This window comes from Patiria miniata, unplaced genomic scaffold (assembly GCF_015706575.1).
Source record: "Patiria miniata isolate m_02_andy unplaced genomic scaffold, ASM1570657v1 HiC_scaffold_7, whole genome shotgun sequence".
Classification (NCBI taxonomy): domain Eukaryota; kingdom Metazoa; phylum Echinodermata; class Asteroidea; order Valvatida; family Asterinidae; genus Patiria; species Patiria miniata.
Window position 1 is genome coordinate 23522502 of NW_024037074.1, and position 21126 is coordinate 23543627.

Genomic DNA, 21126 nt, shown 5'->3' on the forward strand with positions numbered 1-21126 from the left:
CTCCCCCCTAACGGATCCCTTCTTTGGTTATCATCGATCATCACGCGTTCATTAACACAAAACAGAGTAAAACAGAGACCTCGTTTTAATTTCTCTGAAAAGCTCTTTATTTTCACAAGCCTACATCCAAGAAAGCAAAATCAATACATGTAACCAATTAACACCTTTTATGTCTCACTTAAAACTTGAAAGAAACAACGTACATCTTCCAATGAAATTCAACTGCTCCATCGATGTGTCTGTACAGGTACATGATTAATCAAATATTGATTCCAACGAGAAAAAAGAACAATCAAAACAAAAGCCGGACAAGTGTCAAACAAAAGAATGAATCATCTTCAAAATTAAAAAAAATGAAGAACCTTTGAAAATCTGTACAATGCTGAACTTGACATTTTCTCCCCACAAAATTAAAATGTACATGCATATATCATACTGCTGGAAAGTACAGACTCCCTAAATGTGAATGTGACTCCACAAACAAGAAATCATCAAAAATTACGTTTTTTGTACAAGCATCCAAGAGTCAAGTACAACTATGTAACTTACACAGGCTTAACATCCACTATGAAACTTAAGAAAAAAGAACAATCTTGTAAAATTTAAAGCAAATTTAAACCTTATACTTTTTCAACATTTTATAACTTTCAACTCCCGTTAACTATTATGGTTAGTTTCTAAAAGGCTTGAATTAAAACTTTGATACAGGTTTTTGGACAAAAGTGAAACAAGTCACAGTTTTATGCCTTTGAAGTTCGGTGAAACCACAAACTTGTAATAATCTTGAAATATTCCGAGCGAACAGATTAACAGTAACAAGTCTATAACATTTTCCAATCCTAATTTCCTTACTTCATTTTGTACACGTATTTTTCAAAAGTTTTAAACAGCAAACCCGAATGTTTACATAGAAGGTAATTGCTTTGATGCGACTTTAAAAAGTGAAACATAACTTTCTTTTTCTCCATCTACAAAGGAATTATTAACATTCACCGTATGACTAAATTTAGCCAAAAAACTGTGTGATAAATCTAGGTGAAAAGTTTTCATTTTTATAGGCACTACACTTAACTTCACTTACATCAATTCCATTTTACATTAAAAAACAATTAAAGAAAAGACGGTTCATTGTGCTTTGCCTTGCTTTATAAAGTAGTTAAAAATGTACACAGGTTCATTAAAACTAACAACGATGTGAAAACAAAGTTACAAACATTGTCAGGGGCTACATGTAGATTTTTTAGTATCACTTGGTCAAAAGTCATAACAGCTTGATGATGCTATGATGATTAACAATATCACCATCAAAGACACTACAAAATGATTTTCAGAGAAATACTTTTACAATACTAAATCAAAAAAATAATAACGACTGGTTAAAAACATTATTCTGACAGATCTAAGAAAGCTTCGCTGCTTTGTTTGTTTGGTTTTTTTTTAGTAGCGACGCATGGCAAAACGGCCGTCGTTCTGCGAGGATCGATGGCGGTCCATAGACCCCCCACCACTGGAGCCTCCTACACTCATTTGATTACCCATGTAAGAGCTGCCAGCTCCACCCCCCATGGGCACCTGCTGTATCATGCCAACTCCACCCCCTAGACCACCACTGACGGTTCCACCGCTGATGAACGGGCCGGACATCGACGGGGTGTTAAGCAGTGAGCTGATGGGCTGGCTCTGATTCATAAGGCTGGAGATGTGAGAGTTGCCCGCCACAAGTGATCCAGACCCACGACTCATTGGGGCATCCATGTTGCCCGAGCCCCAGTTGGAATCTTGAATGGGTGGTGTGCCAAGCAGACTGCCACGCTGAGGGTTATCTGAGCTCCTCATCATATGATCCTCTCGGCCCCCTGAACGGCCATCACCACCCCAACTATTGCCGCCCTGCCCACGATCGTAATTCTGGGAACGGTTGTCGCGATCGTAAGAGCGGTCTCCACCACGCTGGTTGGACTTCCAATCTGAAGATCGGCCACCCTGGCCTGACATGCCTGAATCACGACCTCCCTTCCAATTGGTGCGGGAATCCCCTCCATGAGATCCTCCCATTTTTGACTGACCCTGATGAGAGGAGTCACGAGGCCTATCTCCTCTATCAATATCTCTGTCACGATCCCGATGGCTGTCACGAGCACTGCTGGGATGGCCACCATCTCTGGTACCGTAGGTGGGTGCATTGCCACCCCTGGACTGCCCCTGGCCCCCTTGGTAGCGGTCACCCTGGTTTGCAGGAGGTCCTCGACGGTCATCTCTCATGTTGCCGTCCCCTCGAGAATCTCTCCTCGCCTCTGCTCTTGGAGGTTGTCGCTGATGAGATGTATCCATTCTCCTTTCTGGCTGATCACGGCGTTTCATCCCATCATCCCGTCTGAAGGTGTCAGATCCACGTCTTTGATGTTGAGGTGCAGGTGGTTCATCACGTCGTTGGGCTGGACCACTGCGGCGAGGCTGGTCATCTCGTTTCATTGGCTCATTCTTGGTTTGGGGACGCTGACGGACATCTTCACGGCGTCCGTCATCTCTTCTTACTTGGTCATTGCGTCTTGGCGGCGGCCCAGAGAACTTGTTTGGCTGAGGTGCGTTATCACGACGTGGCCCCGAATCCATCTGCCTGGTATCTCGTCGATTGAACCTATCAGGTGGCCTCTCTGGATTAACCACATGTGTGCTAATGGCCATGCCTCCCCTGTTGGGACCGTTGTTGCTGAAATCCCCTCTACCCTGCGGCCCAGCTGGCGCCCTGCGCTTCTGATCGCCAACATAAGGATCCACATCTCGCGTTGCCATATTTCTCGTGTCGAGAGACCTCTTCAGGGTTGCCTGGCGCTCAGCAGCTAACCGTAGCTGCATCTCCATCTGTCGGTGTTGTTCCAGCTCTCGCTGCAGATTTTCCCGCTCCTGCTGCAGTTTTATCCTTTCCCACTCGATGCTCTGGCGTTCCAGCTTCTCTTGCTCCTGCGCAATGCGCAGCTGCTCCCGCTGGCGACGAAGCTGCTCCTCTTGATCTCGCTGGTGCCGTCGAATCATCTCCCTCTCCCTTCTGAGGGCATCCTGGCGCTCCCGCTCCCTGCGTCGCTCCATCTCACGCTGGTCTCGCTCCCGCTTGCGCTGTCTCTCTCGCATGCGCTGCTCCTTGATCTTGTCAAGAGACAAGATGTCCTTCCGGTCTTTGGAGTCTTGCTTGTCTTTGTCGCTGGTGCTGGATCGGGAACTACGGGGACGTGCTTCGTCTTTGTCGCCATCTTTCTTATCTGAGGATTCAGCCTTGCTTTCAGGTTGTGCACCACTTGCTGCTTGGTCATCTTCAGAAAGGAAACCAGAAATAAACCGTTAAGATATAATCAGCAAAGCCATGTTAATGCAGATGCTTAAACGGAGAATGTACAAAGAGTTGGTAATCAGGCCCTTTTGTTGCACTTACATGTATGTTGTTTTTCCATGATTATATAAGGACCACATGACATATTATTATTTTTTTTTTTTTAAGTCCATTGAAATTCCATACACACTCGAAAAATACTCAGCCACGTAAACCAACCTGTCTCCTTTGATGCATCCGCTCCCTCTTTGTCATCTTTGCTGTCTTCCTGTTTAGCACCCTCTGTTGTAACCTCCCCATCTTTCTTTGCAGCGGGTGTCGTGGTCTTCTCCTCCTTGCTTTCAGGGGCCTCCACAGCCGCTGCAGCTGCAGGTGCTTTCTCATCTTTCTTGGTCTCTCCAGTGCTCTTCACCTCTTTAGTCTCGGCCTTCTCGGCAGGCTTTTTATCCTTGTTCTCCGGGGATGGCTCCTTCTTGCGCCCGGACACTCCTGATGTCGATGCAACAGGTATCATGTTGGAACGTGCCTAGAAAGGTATAACAGGAAAGACATGGGTAAGTCTAGCACCAACTCCATGAAAAATAATTGTCTCAGAGGCTTTCAATGACATACTCTTTTCTAAATGTTTTGCATCAGTATGCAGTTTAAATGACCATGACAAAAATGTGTGTATTGGATACCATAGGATGTATAACAATATACAAAAAAACCCATTAAGATCAACACACAAATGCAAGCTCATTTTCTCCTAATTTATAAAGACAACTCTGTATCTAAATTTTGGCAGGGTCAAGGTCAAATGATTTATGAGGACTTGCCCGGATTTCAAAATCCTGAGTTCAAAGCTTACCCTTTCAACATGAATGGTGCGTCCGTGGAGCTCGGTGCGGTGCAGATGGTTGATGGCCTTAGCCGCCTCAGAGCTGGAGGACATGGACACAAAGCCATAGCAGAAGGCCCTGGGCCCTCTGGCATTGGTCACTACCTTGGCACCGACCACCTGGGTACAGAACACAACACTTTTAGTATCACAAAATGACATGTATGCTCTCGGACGACAGTGGAGTTTCTTCTGCTACAATCGCGGTAATCAATTCATTTAGGTGGGATTGAAATACAACGACCTTCTAACCTTTAAAAAGTGGCGTGACACAGAAAAGCGTATGTAGATTACAATTGTAGCAAAAAGACAACTTAAAAACTCTGAATCAAAGTATGACTTCTTCTACTTCTCAAGTATGATTGCTTCATTCTTCAAGCTGGCAGGCTCAAACAAGATCAAACAGTGGGCAATATCTAATAGACATTTTATCGAAAGCTAAACGAAACTCTCATCTTATAGCGATCTGCTTGATTTAGCAGTTAGTATTGAAGGGTTTAAATGAGCAAGAAATTGCAACCACATCTTGGTTGAAACCTCCAACCGGTACATAGCACCAACCTATGGAAGAGATAGCCAGATACACCTGGAATCATATTTGTATTCGTTGACAGGCCAATATCCTCAAAGCATCAGAACTGTATACTTTGTTGTGAAATCTTGCTACTACAATATTCCCCTCTATTGTGCCAATTTAAATATTTTTGATAATCCTGGAATCATATTTGTATTCGTTGACGGGCCAACATCCTCAAAGTATCTGAACTGTATACTTTGTTGTGAAATCTTGCTACTTCAATATTCTCCTCTATTGTGCCATGTAAATATTTTTGATACTCCTGGAATCATACATGTATTCGTTGACGGGCCAACATCCTAGAAGCATCTGAAATGTATACTTTGTGTAATCTTGCTACTTCAATATTCTCCTCTATTGTGCCATGTAAATATTTTTGATAATCCTGGAATCATATATGTATTCGTTGACGGGCCAACATCTCAAAAGTATCTGAAATGTTTACTTTGTTGTGTAATCTTACTACTTCAATATTCCTCTCTATTGTGCCAAGTGAATATATTTGTTAATCCTGCATTTGAGGACGCGGAACAGGTCTAAGCCAGATATTGAGAAAGTGTTCAGACTAATGGAGGAGACTGCACCTACCTTGCCATACTTGCTGAAGGAGGCCTTTAGGTCTGCCGCACGCGTGTTCCTGGACAGGTTGCTCACCCAAAGGTTACGACCAGAGGTAGTCCCTGAGCTGCCAGAGCCTGGCCGCGAGGATCCTGAGCCACGCCGATCTACCAACCGCAAAATTAAACCGGATTTTGAAAATTTGGACAGTGAAATGCCTTTATGAAATTGTGTTTATCTAACTGCCTCTTGAGTCGCTATGTCCTAGCATGCTGGATTTTGGTACAGTAATGTTTTCCCCCCAAGACCAATGTATTCCAAATACCTAAGACAAGAGGGATAGAAGGCCTCTGAACTCTTGGAAGTTGTCGGGAAAGGATTAAATGAGACTTAAGGGTTTGCATGGTGGACACGATCAATGATCAGTCTCCTGATGACAAACAGAGCATACTGTTCGAAACGTCGAGTTCAACCAACTGGTTCTTCTCAGAGCCACACAACTCACAAAGAGATATCATTCACATGGTGTTACCGCAAACCTCCCATTCATTCAGGAAAGGAAATGTCTTGACAATTTCTATTAGGAAAATAAAGTAATTACTTAAAAATCAGGACCATATTCCCTGGTTGCTTATCGTATTTTCCCTAGTTGCTTATTTTCTCCAGTTGCTTAGCACATGGGAAGCATCCAGGCTGCAGTTTAGGATTTTAGGTACAATGAGTGAGTAGTCGATCCTTAAAATGGTTAAAAATCTGATAAAGAAAATGACTAGCAAGTGAGATAACTAGTCTGGCATTTATACTGCACCAGTAGTTAATATACATCTGATACCAACTTTCCATTTTGAAACACTTTAGCCCTTTTCACACTAGAGCCTCTCAACCCGGGTTGAACTAAACCCTGGGTGAACCCTGGGTGAACCCTGGGTGAACCCAGTGCTGCCCCGGGTTGAGTTTTAGATTTTTCAACCCCGCGTTCAACCCCACATTGTTTCTTACTTGTTTCATGCAAATCAAGCTTATTATGCTCAGTTTCTTCTGTTTTTAACCCTGGCAAAAATTTCAACCCGGGTTGAAAATCTCAACCCTGGTCTGGAGCAGGGTTGAGTTCAACCCGGGGCGGAATCAATCTCGGGGTTGACGCAGGGTTGACACAGGATTGAAATTCTTCCAAATGTGAAATGATGCATATTTTCAACCCTCCGTCAACCCTGCGTCAACCCCGAGATTTGTCTAGTGTGGAAAGGGCTTTTAGCAAAACTAATTCAATGCTTAAGTTCTTTTTTTTTTTTAAATCTGGTACAAACCTTTGTCATCCTTGGAGGTTGGGGACCGTCCTGAAGAGCTCGAGCTGAGAACAAAATTTGTAGGGAAAAGTATTAGAAAAGAAACTTCCTTGCTGCAGAGGATACTGGCTTTAAAATCTCCAACTTACCTGTGGGAAATGAAAACATTTTGACGACAACATCCCAATGTTCCCATGTAAGAATGTTCCCATGTAAGACTCTCCAACAGAAACAGCAGTATTCCCCCACATTAACATGTTAGTAAGTTCAACTGAACTAAACAGACCACTCAATATGTTAGTATAGCCAGAGAAAATAACGCCAAACTAATTTTATGAAGCTTGACTTGAAGCATAGGATATATTAAACTTTTTGTATGAATTAAATTGTACTTTTTTTTCTATTCTGCAACCAGAACTGTGCCACCAGTTGGATCTTCACAGGGAGTCAGTAACAACTGCTGACCAACGGCAGTCACCGCGCGGATCAAAGTGGACTTTACTCTGCTGCGTGCATTATTTCGACAGTATTTTTCAAGGCCGAACTGACAAAAAGTCTACATTCCTAGACGTTCCGATGGGATTGGAACCTTCATGAGACGAGCACATCATCTGAGCTGCACATGAAGCCACTTCCCTTCATGCATATTCACCACGTTTGTGAAACTATCAATTTCATGTCCTTATTGAAGAGTAAAACAAAATGTGGATGACTACTGTGATCAAATTTCAGTTTTCAGGGTTTTTTATTTTGGGTGGATGTACATGAACGTAAATTCAATCCAATTTTCAAGAAGCAGCTTTAGTTTAAAATGCAGCACATTTGCATGAGTGAAAGACTTTCAGCTCCAGACGTCAATTTAAGTCATGTTGTTCAAACTTTTTTTTTTTGCATCTGGTTTTGACCGTTCGGTCAACAGCAAGGCCACCGCAGTCAACTTCAAAAGCCTCAAATCTTCAGCCGTCTTCTCCCCTTGCCTTAAAGCTCCTAAGGAAGACTGAGTGATCCTCATCTCAAAACACGTCTAACCAGTCACCCCGCGCAAGTCTGAACGACGGGATTCGGAATAAATTGCACTGCGACAACGTCTAGTGCGTGCGTGATGGATGCTGCATTGATGAAGGATGGAGTGATTAATGCTTTGACCAGGACGCATTGTGCACAACGTTTAATGATCAATTTCACAACTCCACAGGCTTCCAAGTTAAAAAATAATAATAATCATAGCAGGTTTCGCAGGAAGTATGCCCGCTGGCGCCAAAGATGTTCTTTGCATGAAAACTTATTCTAGCTAGTAAACGATTATCAAGAATCAGCATGACTGACAAACCTTTTGCTGCGTGAGTTTGCAGCTCCTGCCGAGGTGGTGGCTTTCTTGTCCGAGGCCGATTCCTTGCCGGCAGCGGCCGCCTTAGCAGGGCTAACCTTCTCCTCGCCCTTGTCATCTTTTTTGGCGTCGCCTGCTGGACTCTTATCACTCTTGTCGGCCTTTTCTGGTGGCTCGGATTCCCCTTTCTCCTTCTGCCCATCAACTTTGGCTTCGGCCGACTTGTTATCGTTGGCTGGGGTTGCAGCCTCGGCATCTTCGGACTTCTTTGAGGTGGCGGTCTCGGCCAGCTCTTCGTCGAGCTCCGACATGAACGGCTCATCAACATGGACTACTAACGACTCGCTACCCTCCCCTTTGGTATCTAAAGAAGTATCTTGTGAGAAAGAATCCTCCTTGCCGGCTTCTTTGGAGTCTTCCGCTTCGGGGGCTGAGGAATCCTCTGCTTCCATTTTTTCATCCTGATTGCTACTTGCTGAAAGGGGTTAGGCAATAATTTTGAGCACAATTTTTTTTTTAAGTAACAGGGCATTTTGGGGGGTCAGTTCTGACCTTCTGCCAATATACGAAGGCCGGAATAGCTGCCAAAGTGGAGAAGAAGCAAATCCTTCAAAGAAAACTCAGCAGATGTTATGGACTAAATACATTGGGGCTCTGAGGACATCCTTCCAATTATGTATTTTGAAACAAAAATAACAAGATGAATTTGTTTCTCTGTCTGTATTTGAATATAGAGAAAGGCTTGTTTCTGTCTACTAAACCTTTTGAGAAGCCTCTTTTGGGACTTCAGATGTGGAGGCTATTCGGTAATCGCCGTATAAGATGATGAGCTCTGGTGGATTACGTAAAGCCATCGCGGAGAAACTTGATGCTGTGTTCAAAGCAATGTCGAGGTGTCCTCGAAGAACAGCTGACTTGAACACAGGGATACCAAATATTTCATTTGGCAAAATGCTGGGATAAAATGTGACTATCCGCTCCATGAACTCCTACAGTCTTCAGCTATGTTTGCTCGGTAAGACCGGCTCTCTCCCTGAAAGTGCTGTCTCGTGCAGAGAATTTGAAGTGTTCTGTGCTTCTGTGTCAGGTTCGGTGTGCCATCAGAAGAAAACCAGCTAGTCTGCTAGAGCGACAGTTGTTAGCCAGTCTCGCTGTTACAACTGTGATACTGCTGTGTACAATATAAATCGAACGGAAAAGTTCTGCGGACTGCTGATGTTGACAAGGCTTCGGCACATGGACTGAGGTTTGCTGAGAACACCACGTGATGTATGCACAGGTACATAATGTGGTCTCGCTACGCACAACAGGATCACTTCACAGCTCAAGAGGATTGTGTTTCTTGAAGGCTCTGTCTGGTTGCTCATGTTTGTGGTACAAGCCTGCTGGCAACCGTTGTCGTTTTCATGAAGTCAGACGATCTTGATATGTCGACCATGGCATGAATCCAGCATCGGGCCAATCTCGACGTGACATCCAGGAGCACTGTTGGCTTCAAGATCCGTTGGCTCACATCATGTAATTGTGGTTGCTATGATGAGACATCTGTCACACCTCCTTCAACATCCGCTATGTTTTCTACTCTGTCCTGGTAAGTCTCTCCAGCACAAGGGCAATTTTGTTTTGAGATTGATTTTTTTTTCAGATGCCTAATTCAACATCCATCCAAAAGGGACTCTTATCAACCTTCAAGTTCTGTAATCTGAAAAATGCCAGATATGCTGAAGAGATTCACACAGACCCATGAGAAACAAGCCTTTCTACCATGTGATTTGTGTACTTTTTTTTTTTTTACAAAAATTGCATGTGTGTATTTTGTTTCTTTACACCTTTATACGTGATAACATACAAATAAACATTCCCTGTTTGAGCAGACTTGTTTTACCTTTTTCACCTTCAAGAGCAAATCCCTCGCTTTCCTGCAGAAAATTAGAAGAAAACGTAAACCAAAAATTAAAAATGAACATTTTAAGCCTTACTATCCCAAAAAAAAAACATAACTATTTCTTCCTTGGTTCATGCTTTCTTTTTTTTTAACCAGTTCGCACTGGATGACGTCTTTTCCGGCAAAGGTTTTATGCTATTCGGAACGGATGACAGATAAACACGTAGAAAACAAGCCCAAAAAACATCTGTCAGTGACCCACTCGCAGCGAGCAATGCCGTGAGTGTGCTGCCCGATGGGAGAAGGCTTCAACCCGCCTGGCTTGAGGTCGAGTGAATAGTAATCTCACGCCTTGTTCTGTTCTTCAGGGGTGAGATTTGAGGAAATTGAAAAATCCACAAAACATTCGTCGGAGAGTTTTGCAAGTTGTGTTGGCCAAAGCGTCCCAAAGATTCACGGTGTATTTATTTAATTAAAGGACGGAGCTTGGGGAACTTAGCCACCAATACAGCTGTTCTTACTTGGGGATATATAATATTTATTGCAACAGAACCCTTGTCCTCATTCACTGAAACTGCAATTATACATGTAAAGTTAGGCCCAAAAAAATTCTGATTACATGCCTTTCAAAAATAGGGTCGGTAGGTTGGAATTTAGCAACTTCACACTTGCTTCAGACTGGTGTTTGATAGTTGGGATTTCTGGGTCACTGGGTGTCCCATAACAAAAGTTGTGCACGCAGATATCCTTTAATTTCTCAAAAACTACTTAGCATGAGTATGTCATCTCGATGGAGCATATTATAATCAGTGAAAATAACAGACTGTAAAGGCTATAGGTTTTTCACCCATTCCAATGGGATTTACACAGTTAGTGAAATGCATCAGATTGTCATGAAACTTTTCACTCTGATGTAAAATTAAGTTAACTGTGAAAAACTCATAGCCTTAGACCCACAGATTGGTTCACACCTCTTCGGTGAAGAATTGGTCTTCCTCCAGACTTATGTTCAAAACGTCTTCGTCGTCATCCTCGTGGCTTCCTAAGATGACGTCCAAGTCAATGTCCTCCCCCTGAGAAAAAAAAAAAAAAAAAACAAGATGACAAGAATGAAATTAAAAGGGCATTAACGGCCTGAAATCCCTGAAAATTGTGTGTTTTTTTTAATGACCCCTGAAATGCGTCCACGCACGGTTCTCGAGGTTAGGGCTAAAATGCGTTTTGTAGCCCAATTGGGCACATTCCACAATGTAACGTCCCTTTAATAAGGCCATAATAAAGATTCCACTTACGGGCTCTGTGTGCAGACAAGAGAGGGCGCTTTTTAACCGCTTTTGACAACTCACCTTACTGGTACCTTCTTCCTGACTAGTCTCCATGTCATCAGTCACTTCGTCCACCACCATGCCGTCTCCTCCCAAACCTTCCAAACCTTCTAATCCTTCCTCCATATCTTCATCCGACTCTCCCTCATCCTCCTAAAATTTGCAAATGAAACAAAATTTTGCAAAGGAAAGAAAAAATCAGCTTTCACTTCTTTAACACTAACCTTCCCGAAATCCATAAAAAATTCATCCGCTCATTTTGGGGATTTTGGTAGGCAAGCCATGAGTACCAAGTCCAGCAAAATCCGCCTATAGTAGTGGTGGTCTTGCAGCGGATTCCAGCGGATTTGGTCTTAAAGCGTTATGTGAAGCGGGGTCAGTGATGGATTTTGGCCGACTTGGTCCATTACTTTAACAGTCAAGTCAATTGGGAGTTAGGGTTAAAACCCTACAGGTCAGTTTCAGGGGAAAGGATATCAGGTAAGTGTGTTTAACCCTAATCCTTCTCAATCCTCAAAAGTCCTCTGGCCAGTTCGGAGAATTATGGAAGATTGAGGATGAATGCAACATAGGATTGTGGAGGATTGAGGGTACATGGACATTCAATAAAGATTGAGTTTGCAGGATTGATGGTGTATGAAGAAGAGGAGGATTTTGGGGGATTTGGATGAATGCAATTTGAGAGGCAGGACTGTAGGTCGATTGTGAAGGACTGAGGCAATGGGTATCCTTCATTTTTAACATGAGGGCAACATTTTGGAGGATTTTGGAGGATTAACAATGGCTCCAAGCAAAAGGGAATAGCCCTAACAGTCCTGAATCCTCCAATTTCAATATGATTTTGCACACCCCCTAGGGAGTTAGGGTTAAGGGTAAGGGTTAACAGGTTTTACATACAGGTGTGAATACTGACTTCTGCTAGGGGTTAAAACTTGAAAGTAAAGTTTACCTCCCCAAAATGCTGCTTTTCATGTGCCATGAAGCTCTGAACAATCTCACAAGCTAATTTCAAGACAAGTTCATGGAAGTGCAAGTTGCAAGCAAGATAAATAGAACACTTACCCCCGACTTTCCTTTCGATGTTCTCTTTCCTGTAAATAAATTGAAGCATAAGCCATCTGTTAACAACTACAACAACCAACAGAAGCACTTTCTTTTACAACCAGAACAAAATTTTGCTAATGAAACAATATGCATAGCGAGTCCTTAACCCTAACCACCCCAACTCCATCAAAATCCATCCCCTTGTTTTGGTGGATTTTGGGGGACTTGAAGGTCCAGAAGGCCTGGCATGACTACATATTGACGGAGTATGATGGACTTGGGCCTAATGGCCTGAAGCAGTGCTTGGGGTATCCGAATGATTTTGCCCAGCTTCCTGTAAGTGCTATTGTGATAAAAGCCATGCGCAGCAAGTCCATGAATGTCAACCAGTGCGTCAATGGTGGATTCCATTACGTCATGTACAGTTTTGCATTGGACGCACAGTGATTGATAGATTTTGATGGAATTGGTCTAGTTCCTAGTAAAAGACGCTAGGGAGTTAGGGTTGACTTACTGAGTCCCGACCATATCAAGCCCAAATTACAATAAAACCGAGGCATTTTTGCTGCAAAACCTCGTGCCCATCCTTTTGGATCCACTGCTGAGCAGGAAACCAGTGGCACAATCTCTGCACTTTTAACTGTCAAGGAGCAACAAGCCCAATATAAGAATCTCGGGTTGTTTTTACAACACCCAATTTTTGTGATCCACTGTACATAGTATGAAGGAAAATGCGTCTCCCTCCCAAAGTACCGAGAACATTCCAATCACTGAGAACAAATGTGAACACAGGAGAGTGACATACTTGCGGGTGGTTTCTTTGCAGCAGCTGCCTTTGGGGTGGCTGGAGTTTCAAACACAATCTCATTGGGATCCTCTCCATTCTCAGTCAGGGCCTGTGCGTAAAAAATAGGGTAGAGGAAGAAAGGGGAACTTTTTTTAATGCCTGGCGTGAGGGATAAATAACTAAATTTTGTGTCATTGAATGTGGGACAGAATGCAGCACAAGCGAACTACATTTTGGAGGCCTCCTCCTTTTTTTTTTTTACCCAAAAATGTATACATTTATGGTAAAAGGGGGAGTATTCAACAAAATTACACAAATCAACCCTTAAAATCTCAAAGTGAATCTCAGGGCCCGATCCAATTCACCGCGCACGCCCCCGCGCCCCAATGTGCCAAGCCAATACAATAAGCGCGGTGATCAAAAACAGCCACAGCAGCGCCCTCTGTTGGTCATAATTTGATCACCCCTATATCAGCCCTGCCCAATAAACATTGTCAGCCAATCATGCATCGACCTGATGACCTAACCAATAATGATTGACAGGTTGGCTTGATTTGACGGCATCACCCCTGTTAAGTCTCAAAGAGTGCCACCAATGATACCCTTGTTCTTACGTGACCCAATAACACGGCAACCGCACCGGCTTACGCGAGTTCAATTTTGGATTGAATTACAAAGATTTCACGGAGCTGTTCTGACTTCTGAACAATGGACAATCAAGGGCAGGAACTGAACATCATGTGTAAAGTTTATGATAGTGGATATATTGCCGGAGGTAATGTCGGCAAGCTAACGTTTACAAAAGGTTTGCCAGTAGCAATCCATATCAACAGAGGGCGCTGTACTTTCTAAGATAGGGCTGAATTATAAGATATATTAAATTACCACCAACGGTTGTGTTTCACACTTGGTCTAGTGGCTAAGCAATGGATCTCATGAGCGGGAAGACCCGGGTTCGATCCCGATCCTCGCTGGCAACATTTCTAAGGTTTTTTCCCCCATCCATGCCATCCCCCCAAAAAAGAATATTTTTCCTTTTATTATGTTAACATGTCTCAAACATTTTTTTGCAGAGTACACATTTTCTTTTCAGATTTGTGGCTCTGGAGGATTTTTTTAAAAGGGAAATAAAGTTCGATATTGTAAAATGGTAAAAGTTACAACGATAATGTTGGCATGGAGCCAGACTAAAATTTGTCACCGGAAAATGTCTTAACTTAAAAAATAGTAACTGCGTATGTTCAGTGCATATCTGGCAAGCTAACTTTTACTAAAGGTTTGCTGTCTCCGGCAAAATATCCACTGCCAAAGTCTATTATGAGGATACCTCTTACGTATTTTATTGAGCGGTCGCCGGTTAGTAACAGCAGTCGAATTCTCCCCGGTCATGCTGGTCGAAAACACCCGTGCTTACCCTAAACGATGTCATAATTTTGGCCTCTTTGTCTGTTGCCTAATCTAGCCCATATATAAAGCTGGTATGTCATTTCTTGAGGTAATGGGGGCCATTTAAAAAAGAAATGGCGGCCATCTTGAAAAATAGCCCGGTCGGGCGGCCATTTTGAAGGAAAAAAGGGCGATCGTGAAGTGTAGCCACTGTATGTAGGGCGCCGAAAAAAGGGCCTCCCGCTTCCTATTTTTTAAAAAGGCAGGACGCCAAACATTTTTTTTATTTGGCCCAACCATGCCAACACTCCACAACGTACGTGCTTGTATACTCAACTGCAAAAAGGTAGGAAAGTTACATTTTCTTTGAGCTTGAGAGTGGTTGGCAAAATGTGCAGTTTGAGTTTGCCAACCAAGCGTCATGAGCGTAGAAGTAGAAGGTAACGTGAACGGAAACATGGTGAATATAATGCATGTAATGCGTACAACTAGTGCAACATTGCAAGATGCATATTCAATGAGCCACCAATCCACGATTTTGGGTCAACTCGTACCCGAGTCAACTCGTACTCGAGTCAGCTCATACCCAGGTCAACTCGTACCCAGGTTAACTCGTACCCAAGTTAACTCGTACCCGAGTCAACTCGTACCCGAGTCAACTCGTACCCAGGTCAACTCGTACTCCCCTCCTTTTTGGGGAGGACGGATGGAAGGATGGTTAACAAAAACTTCCGATTTTACCCTAAGAAACGGCGACATAAATAGTAGTTACGCCGCGAGTGTGCGCATGGGGATATGTACAGGCTCGACAAAACGATGTCACCGTGCACAGACGACCACGTGGACCGGCGAGCGCCATGCGCCACAGGCCCGGCAAAAACAATGTCACCGTGTACTCCTAGAACTATGAGGCTCCACGTAGTGGAGCCTCATAGATCAAGAAGCCCGCAAAATTGCCTGCAGCACAAAACACTAATAAAGTACTTTCTGCGCATGATACGTGAGTATGTCAAGAGATAAAGTACGGAGTATAGGGGCAAACTGTGCAGCGGTTCTGTGTGAAATGTCTCCATTTTGATGGACGTTTTTGTACTTTATTACTATGTTTTGTGCTGCAGGCAATTTTGCGGGCTTCTTGATCTATGAGGCTCCACTATGTGGAGCCTCATAGTTCTAGGAGCAGTCACCGTGAAGTACGACCACGTTGACCGGCGAGTGCGCGCTCAGACCCGGCAAAAACGATGTCACCCGGGCCTACTCCTAGAACTTGTAGTGGAGCCTCATAGGTTCAGAACGCCGCAAAATTGTTGTCAGCACAAAACACTAATTAAGTACAAAAACGTCCATCCCAACCAAGCATTTTCCCACAGAACCGCTGCACAGTTTGCCCCTAAACTCCGTACAATAGTCAATACCTCATGACATACTCACGTTATGTGCACCCAACAAACATCGGTGGATTTTGTCTGTTTTCGGCAAAAATGATGAAACATATGCCCTTTCCGCACTAAGACCTCCCTAACTTTTGAAACGAGCACGCGCGCAGAATGATCGCAGTCATTTTCGGTTCGATCGCACGGGCCTGCACGGACAACTGGCAAAATCCCTCATCTTCCGTTCGTTTCCCTGATTTTCGAAAATATGCAACTATTTTGAGCTGCGGGTACGAGTCAACTCGGGTACGACTTGACTTGGGTACGAGTTCGGGTACGACCTGACTCGGGTACGACTTGACTGGGGTGTAAATTTTGGGGTACGAATTGACTCGGGTACGAGTTAACTTGGGTACGAGTTGACCCACTTCCCAATCCACCATCACAAAAAATGACCAATATTCACACATCATTTTCTTTACCTTTTGTAATCTTTCAAGAAGCACTGCTTTTACTCCTTTGTTATCAAGACCTCTTTTTTCCAATTCTAACTTCAGATCTTGCACTCGGAGATTCGCAACCTTCTTTTTCGACGAATCCGGGGAAACCATGGTGCCAGAAATTCACCAGACACTCACGCAGTCACAAAACGACACACGATTGTAGCACATGCATGCTGCGCGTGCGCGTGGCCTATTTTTCAGCACTGGTTCGCAGCCAGGCATGCAGTATTTACACCATTCATTTGCATGAAACCAGCTAAAAAAAACGACGCGCTTTAATAATACGTCATCAGGAAAAAAAATATTATTTCCTACGACATCACGAACACCATCAACCCACGTCCAACAACAACAATAGCAAAAACAACAACAGAAATTCGATGTTAATTGTAATTGTAAGTTTTTGCCAAGGAGAAATTTTCAGCTTTTACTGTGTGAAGCTTTCCCATTTTAATAATTTGGGGCTTCTGCTTCCGTAGGAAAAAAATCTAAATGTATGCCGCGCATAATGTCACGTGACAAGCCTTAATTGACGGCATGCCAGCTAGCTCGCCCCGGCATGGCGCGGCCGGCTGCCTCGTTAGCCAATAAGCTCGGAATTAAAAGTTAGAAGCATAAATATAATACTGAACTTACTTTATTCTCGGCAACCTGGGTGTGAGTAAATATTGCCTTCATGATAATGAACTTTTGTGATATGATTTTGCAATGTCGACAGTGTAGCGTGACATTAGTACCCTCCACATCAGTTGCCGGCGTTGGCCGAGTGGATACTTCGATATTCTCACACAACTTGTCTAAATGGTTACGGGCTAGGCTCGAAACCTACAAGATCCACTGGCGCGATCCGGCATTTTACTCAAATGGATGGAATGCAAACGTAAAGTGTTATCCTTGAATTATAAAGCAAGTCCGTATTCTTAAATGCGCACATTTTCCTTCTTTCTACTTAAAGTAGGTTTTCGAAGTTTGTGCGCTATAGCAGTGGGAATGCCAAAGAGAACATTTGCGGCACCACGCTGAATTAGAGAAATATCCCGCGTACTCAGTCGTTGCATTGATTATTGATTGCAAAATATATGACAAGAGAATTCCATGATCATGGTGCCAGATGTAATGGAAAAAAGTTCCGATTTGTTCAGCAAGTCCTAGCTCAGCATTGTTAATAATTCGTTGAGCTGAGTAGTCCATTGAATTAAGGTCAGGGTCCTTAAGGAGTGGGTTCGATTCCCTCGTTAACCGTCCCATCCACATGTGCAGTCAGTACTTTTTCCTGAAGGTGATATCTGCTGTAATTAAAATGTCCATCACCGTGTGGGTTTTTTTTTTCATTCTGTTCTTTTTGGAGATGATAAAAAATAATGTGTCTTTGTTAAGATTACGGTTGCGGGAGTTGTAAAATCTAACATTCACATTTTAACTCGTAGAGCGACTTTGCAGGTTAACCACAGATTAACCAACGTAAATTATTTCCGACACCGTGAGCGCGCAGGATATTTCTACTTTGCAGAACATCCAGTGATTTCATCCTTTTCTGAAACATGACGCAGACTGCCCATGCAAATGACGTTGCGTATGAAACGTGTTTATATTCAGATGTATTGAAAGATGTATTCCCCGTAGTTATACGTTTTCGAGTTGCATCCATTATTTCTTGAAAATATCAGGAAAAAAATGCCGGGAAAACGGGAAGTTAATCCGGCTCTGGGTTAATCCTGAAAAAAAATCTACATTGCTCTTTTTTCTAGCAATACAAAAATTACATCGACCGAAAAAAAAATCGGTCAATGTGTTATTATAATAAGCTCCATGATAATTTACGAGGCGGATTTTTTTAGCCTAGATTTCATCAAACAATTTTAGTGAACATATAATTATTAAGTTAAAACTCTGTGATTTGTATTTTTTTTTAATTCTTTCATCTCCCCCTAACCATTTTGTTCTTTCCCTTTATATTTTCGCTTGGGGGCGGGCAATTAACTCCAGAATGCAGTAAATGCATTGCACTTTCATGGCCTCAATGACACATCTGTGATGCAACTATTACAGGATATTGCGTGTCCCTCCCCTATGTATGAAATAAAAAGGGTTATTTTACACAACCGTTGCTGGCTAAGATGTGTGGCTACTTCGTCCGAGTAGTTCAGTCGGTAGAACATAAAATTAAAAATCTTGGGGGCGTGGGTTCAAGTCCCACCTCTGGATACGTTTCCACATGCGCAATCCAGCATTTTTCTTAATCGTCTCCAAATAATCGTAAACGCATTGGGAGGGTTTTTCCCAAAACAGAGAGTTCTACAAATCCTCTTCGTTTTAGGCTTTATATTTGTTACATTAATTTGTTGGGGTTTTTTAATCCCCAAGGTTTTTTCGAGTTTCACCTCGAAAATAAGGTTAGTTTAGGTTTTTATGTCTGTTTCTAATTCTTGGGCTAAATGTCAGATGGTAGCTATATAGATCACCATAATTTATGACCGTAGGGAAAATTTCAAAAGCGGTGCCTTTTCCAAAATAATTCCCAAGCTTGCATAGGTCCTTCTTCAGGGGTTGTTGAGTTTGAGGTATGCAGCAGTGAATACTATTATTCTCTTGTCTGTGACAATATCCAGATAATATACATGTATACGTGTATAATAAGCCGCGGCATCGTCGCATGACGCAACTCATCACGGTCATCGTGATGTATAAAAGGTTTTGTTTAACAACATTTGTGTTGGCTCAGCAGTGTGGATACTTCGTTGAGTTTTAACTGGAACTACCTACTTTAAGGTCGTGGGCTCGATTCCCACCTTAGCACCATCCACATGCGCAGTCCAGCATTTTCAATCTCGGTCGATTGATCGATGGTGGATAACTATCCTGAAGTTAATGCTCTCAAATTAATACAGAAATGCTTTTTTGCCCCTTCTTTTCTTTTTCCTATGCTACATTGAATTCTGTGGCGGGAAATAGGGTGGGTCATATCAGCTTTCGGCCGATTTAAATAATCATATAAGCTCCATATGATATAACTGATTGATCATTGATTTATCTAGCCTCGATTTTAGTGTGTACATTATACAAAGCATACGAATGCACTATGCTTGCCGGCTAATTGAAGCAGTATTTTTATTGGCGATTCTAGCGACACCAACAAGAGTATCGTGGATATAAGGGCGCGGGTACGGATTGTATTTTTTACGGGAAATATTCACTTCAGGGTAAAACGGTGCCGCCTTACTGAAGTTGTTAAGTATGCAGATACCCCCATAATAATGACGAAACTGCATACAAGGATAAGGAAGATCGTTTTGTTAAATGGTGTGAGGATAATCCCTTGGTGATCAATAATCCCTTGGTGATCAAGGAAATGATTTTCGATCTGCGTAAGATTTATAGAGTGAAATTTCACCTTTGAGGATTAAGAATGAAGATGTTGAAATTGTTGCGGAATACAAATACCTTGGAAGTTATATTCACGGATGAGAAATTGAAGTGGAATAGAAAATGTGTGGCAAGGCAAATCAACGGCTGTACTTTCCTCCGTAAATTCAAGTCCTTCGTGTGGACAGAAACATAATGTTTTTGTTTTAGAGTGCAATTCAATCGGTGACTACTTTCAATTGCTGAACGGTTTGCTGAATAAAAACATTAGTAGACTACAAGTCAACGAATCACTAAAACTGTCAGTAAAGTTAACGGTATCAGTGTAAACGTTCTGTTGACCAAGTTAACTTGAGGCTACTTACATGAGGGATTATACATTGTACTCTTCATTTCTATACCATACAATTCATCTGTTTCACAAACAGTTTGTAAGATCGCTCATGCTCACGGTCAAGGAAGGGGTGTTCAAGTACCGTGCATCAGTTATGGTGCAGTGTTTTTGCTGTCAGTCTATTTACTGTCATTTGGAAGTTTCAGTCTTAAACTTTTTTGGCGTACCCTCGCGTATGAAATAAAAAGCGTTAATTTACTCTATATTAATGGCGCAGCTGAGTGGCTTCTCCCCCGAGGCTCAGAGTAGCTCAGTCGGTAGAACATATCAAGACCGTTACTAGGACCGTGGGTTTAAGTCCCACCCCTGGATATGTTTCCACACGCGCAATCCAGCTATTTTTTTAATGTCCAAATAATCTTAAAGGCGTAGGGACTTGGGAGGGAGTTTTCCCAAATCAAGCCATGTTCTACAAATCGGCCTCTGCTTTTTGCTGAATGGTGTGGTTTTTAACATAATTCTGTGCTTTGTAGTTTTTATTCCCACGGCTATGTTTTGAGTTTCACCTCGAAAATTAGATTTTTTCCATCGCGGGCAGTACAGGTTCTGCCTCATAAAGGGGCCAGATTCGATCATAAATCCGGCTCATCCTTTTTAAGCAAGTAATTGTTTAGGCTATATCGTGCACTTGGTTTTGTTATTTCAAACGTGTATTACGTGTTTTATCTAAATCCAATTTTGCTTTTTATATTAAAATGAAAATGTGATACAGTGCATAAAACATCGTATTTTCATACTCACGCCTCGACGAATTGATTGGGTTTTTTTTTACCCAAGACGCCGCATACAAAAACAAACGCTGACGTAAAGCACAGCCAGGCACCATGCAGACTGTTCCTGATTCGCCTACACACACAAAAAGAGTAGTGGCGGGACCGTACTGCTCGACACCACGGGAACGAGGTTGCGCATGACGCCACTACAGTCATCGTGATACCCCTTTAGACATTTAAGCTCGGGAACATAATGATATTATTGATCTTTTTTTTTTAATCATGGAAACATCATTGGGTAAGGGTAAATATTGCCGTCATGATAATGAACTTTTGTGATATGATTTCGCAATGCCACCAACGTAGCATACATAAACCTTATTTTTCCAATTGTGAAGTG

The 21126-nt window shown here is 42.7% G+C and overlaps 1 protein-coding gene and 1 non-coding gene across 2 annotated transcripts; one reads left to right on the forward strand and one right to left on the reverse strand.

Annotated features, from left to right (window-relative positions):
• Nucleotides 1–83: 83 nt before the first annotated feature.
• On the reverse strand, nt 84–16456 carry LOC119744301 (SAFB-like transcription modulator). The gene is made up of 12 exons (XM_038220169.1): nt 16236–16456; nt 13013–13103; nt 12226–12254; nt 11185–11316; nt 10810–10911; nt 9839–9872; nt 7957–8428; nt 6648–6691; nt 5371–5507; nt 4176–4325; nt 3545–3851; nt 84–3308 (listed from the first exon to the last, which is right to left on the reverse strand). Exons 1-12 carry the CDS (start codon nt 16362–16364, stop codon nt 1438–1440), a joined length of 3498 nt encoding a protein of 1165 aa, XP_038076097.1. The 5' UTR covers nt 16365–16456; the 3' UTR covers nt 84–1437.
• A 1932-nt stretch (nt 16457–18388) lies between these two features.
• Nucleotides 18389–18462, forward strand: Trnaf-aaa. Its single transcript has one exon. It is a non-coding gene; the product is annotated as a tRNA-Phe (tRNA).
• Nucleotides 18463–21126: the final 2664 nt, after the last annotated feature.

Bases quoted from the DNA above. Each gene is read 5' to 3' on its own strand.
- LOC119744301 (XM_038220169.1), bottom strand. From the start codon at position 16,364: ATGGTTTCCCCGGATTCGTCGAAAAAGAAGGTTGCGAATCTCCGAGTG. The intron at 11,317-12,225 runs GTAAGTGTTCTA...TGCAAATTTTAG, and splicing joins CATCGAAAGGAAAGTCGGGG to GAGGATGAGGGAGAGTCGGA. The intron at 3,852-4,175 runs GTAAGCTTTGAA...ATACCTTTCTAG, and splicing joins GCACCATTCATGTTGAAAGG to GCACGTTCCAACATGATACC.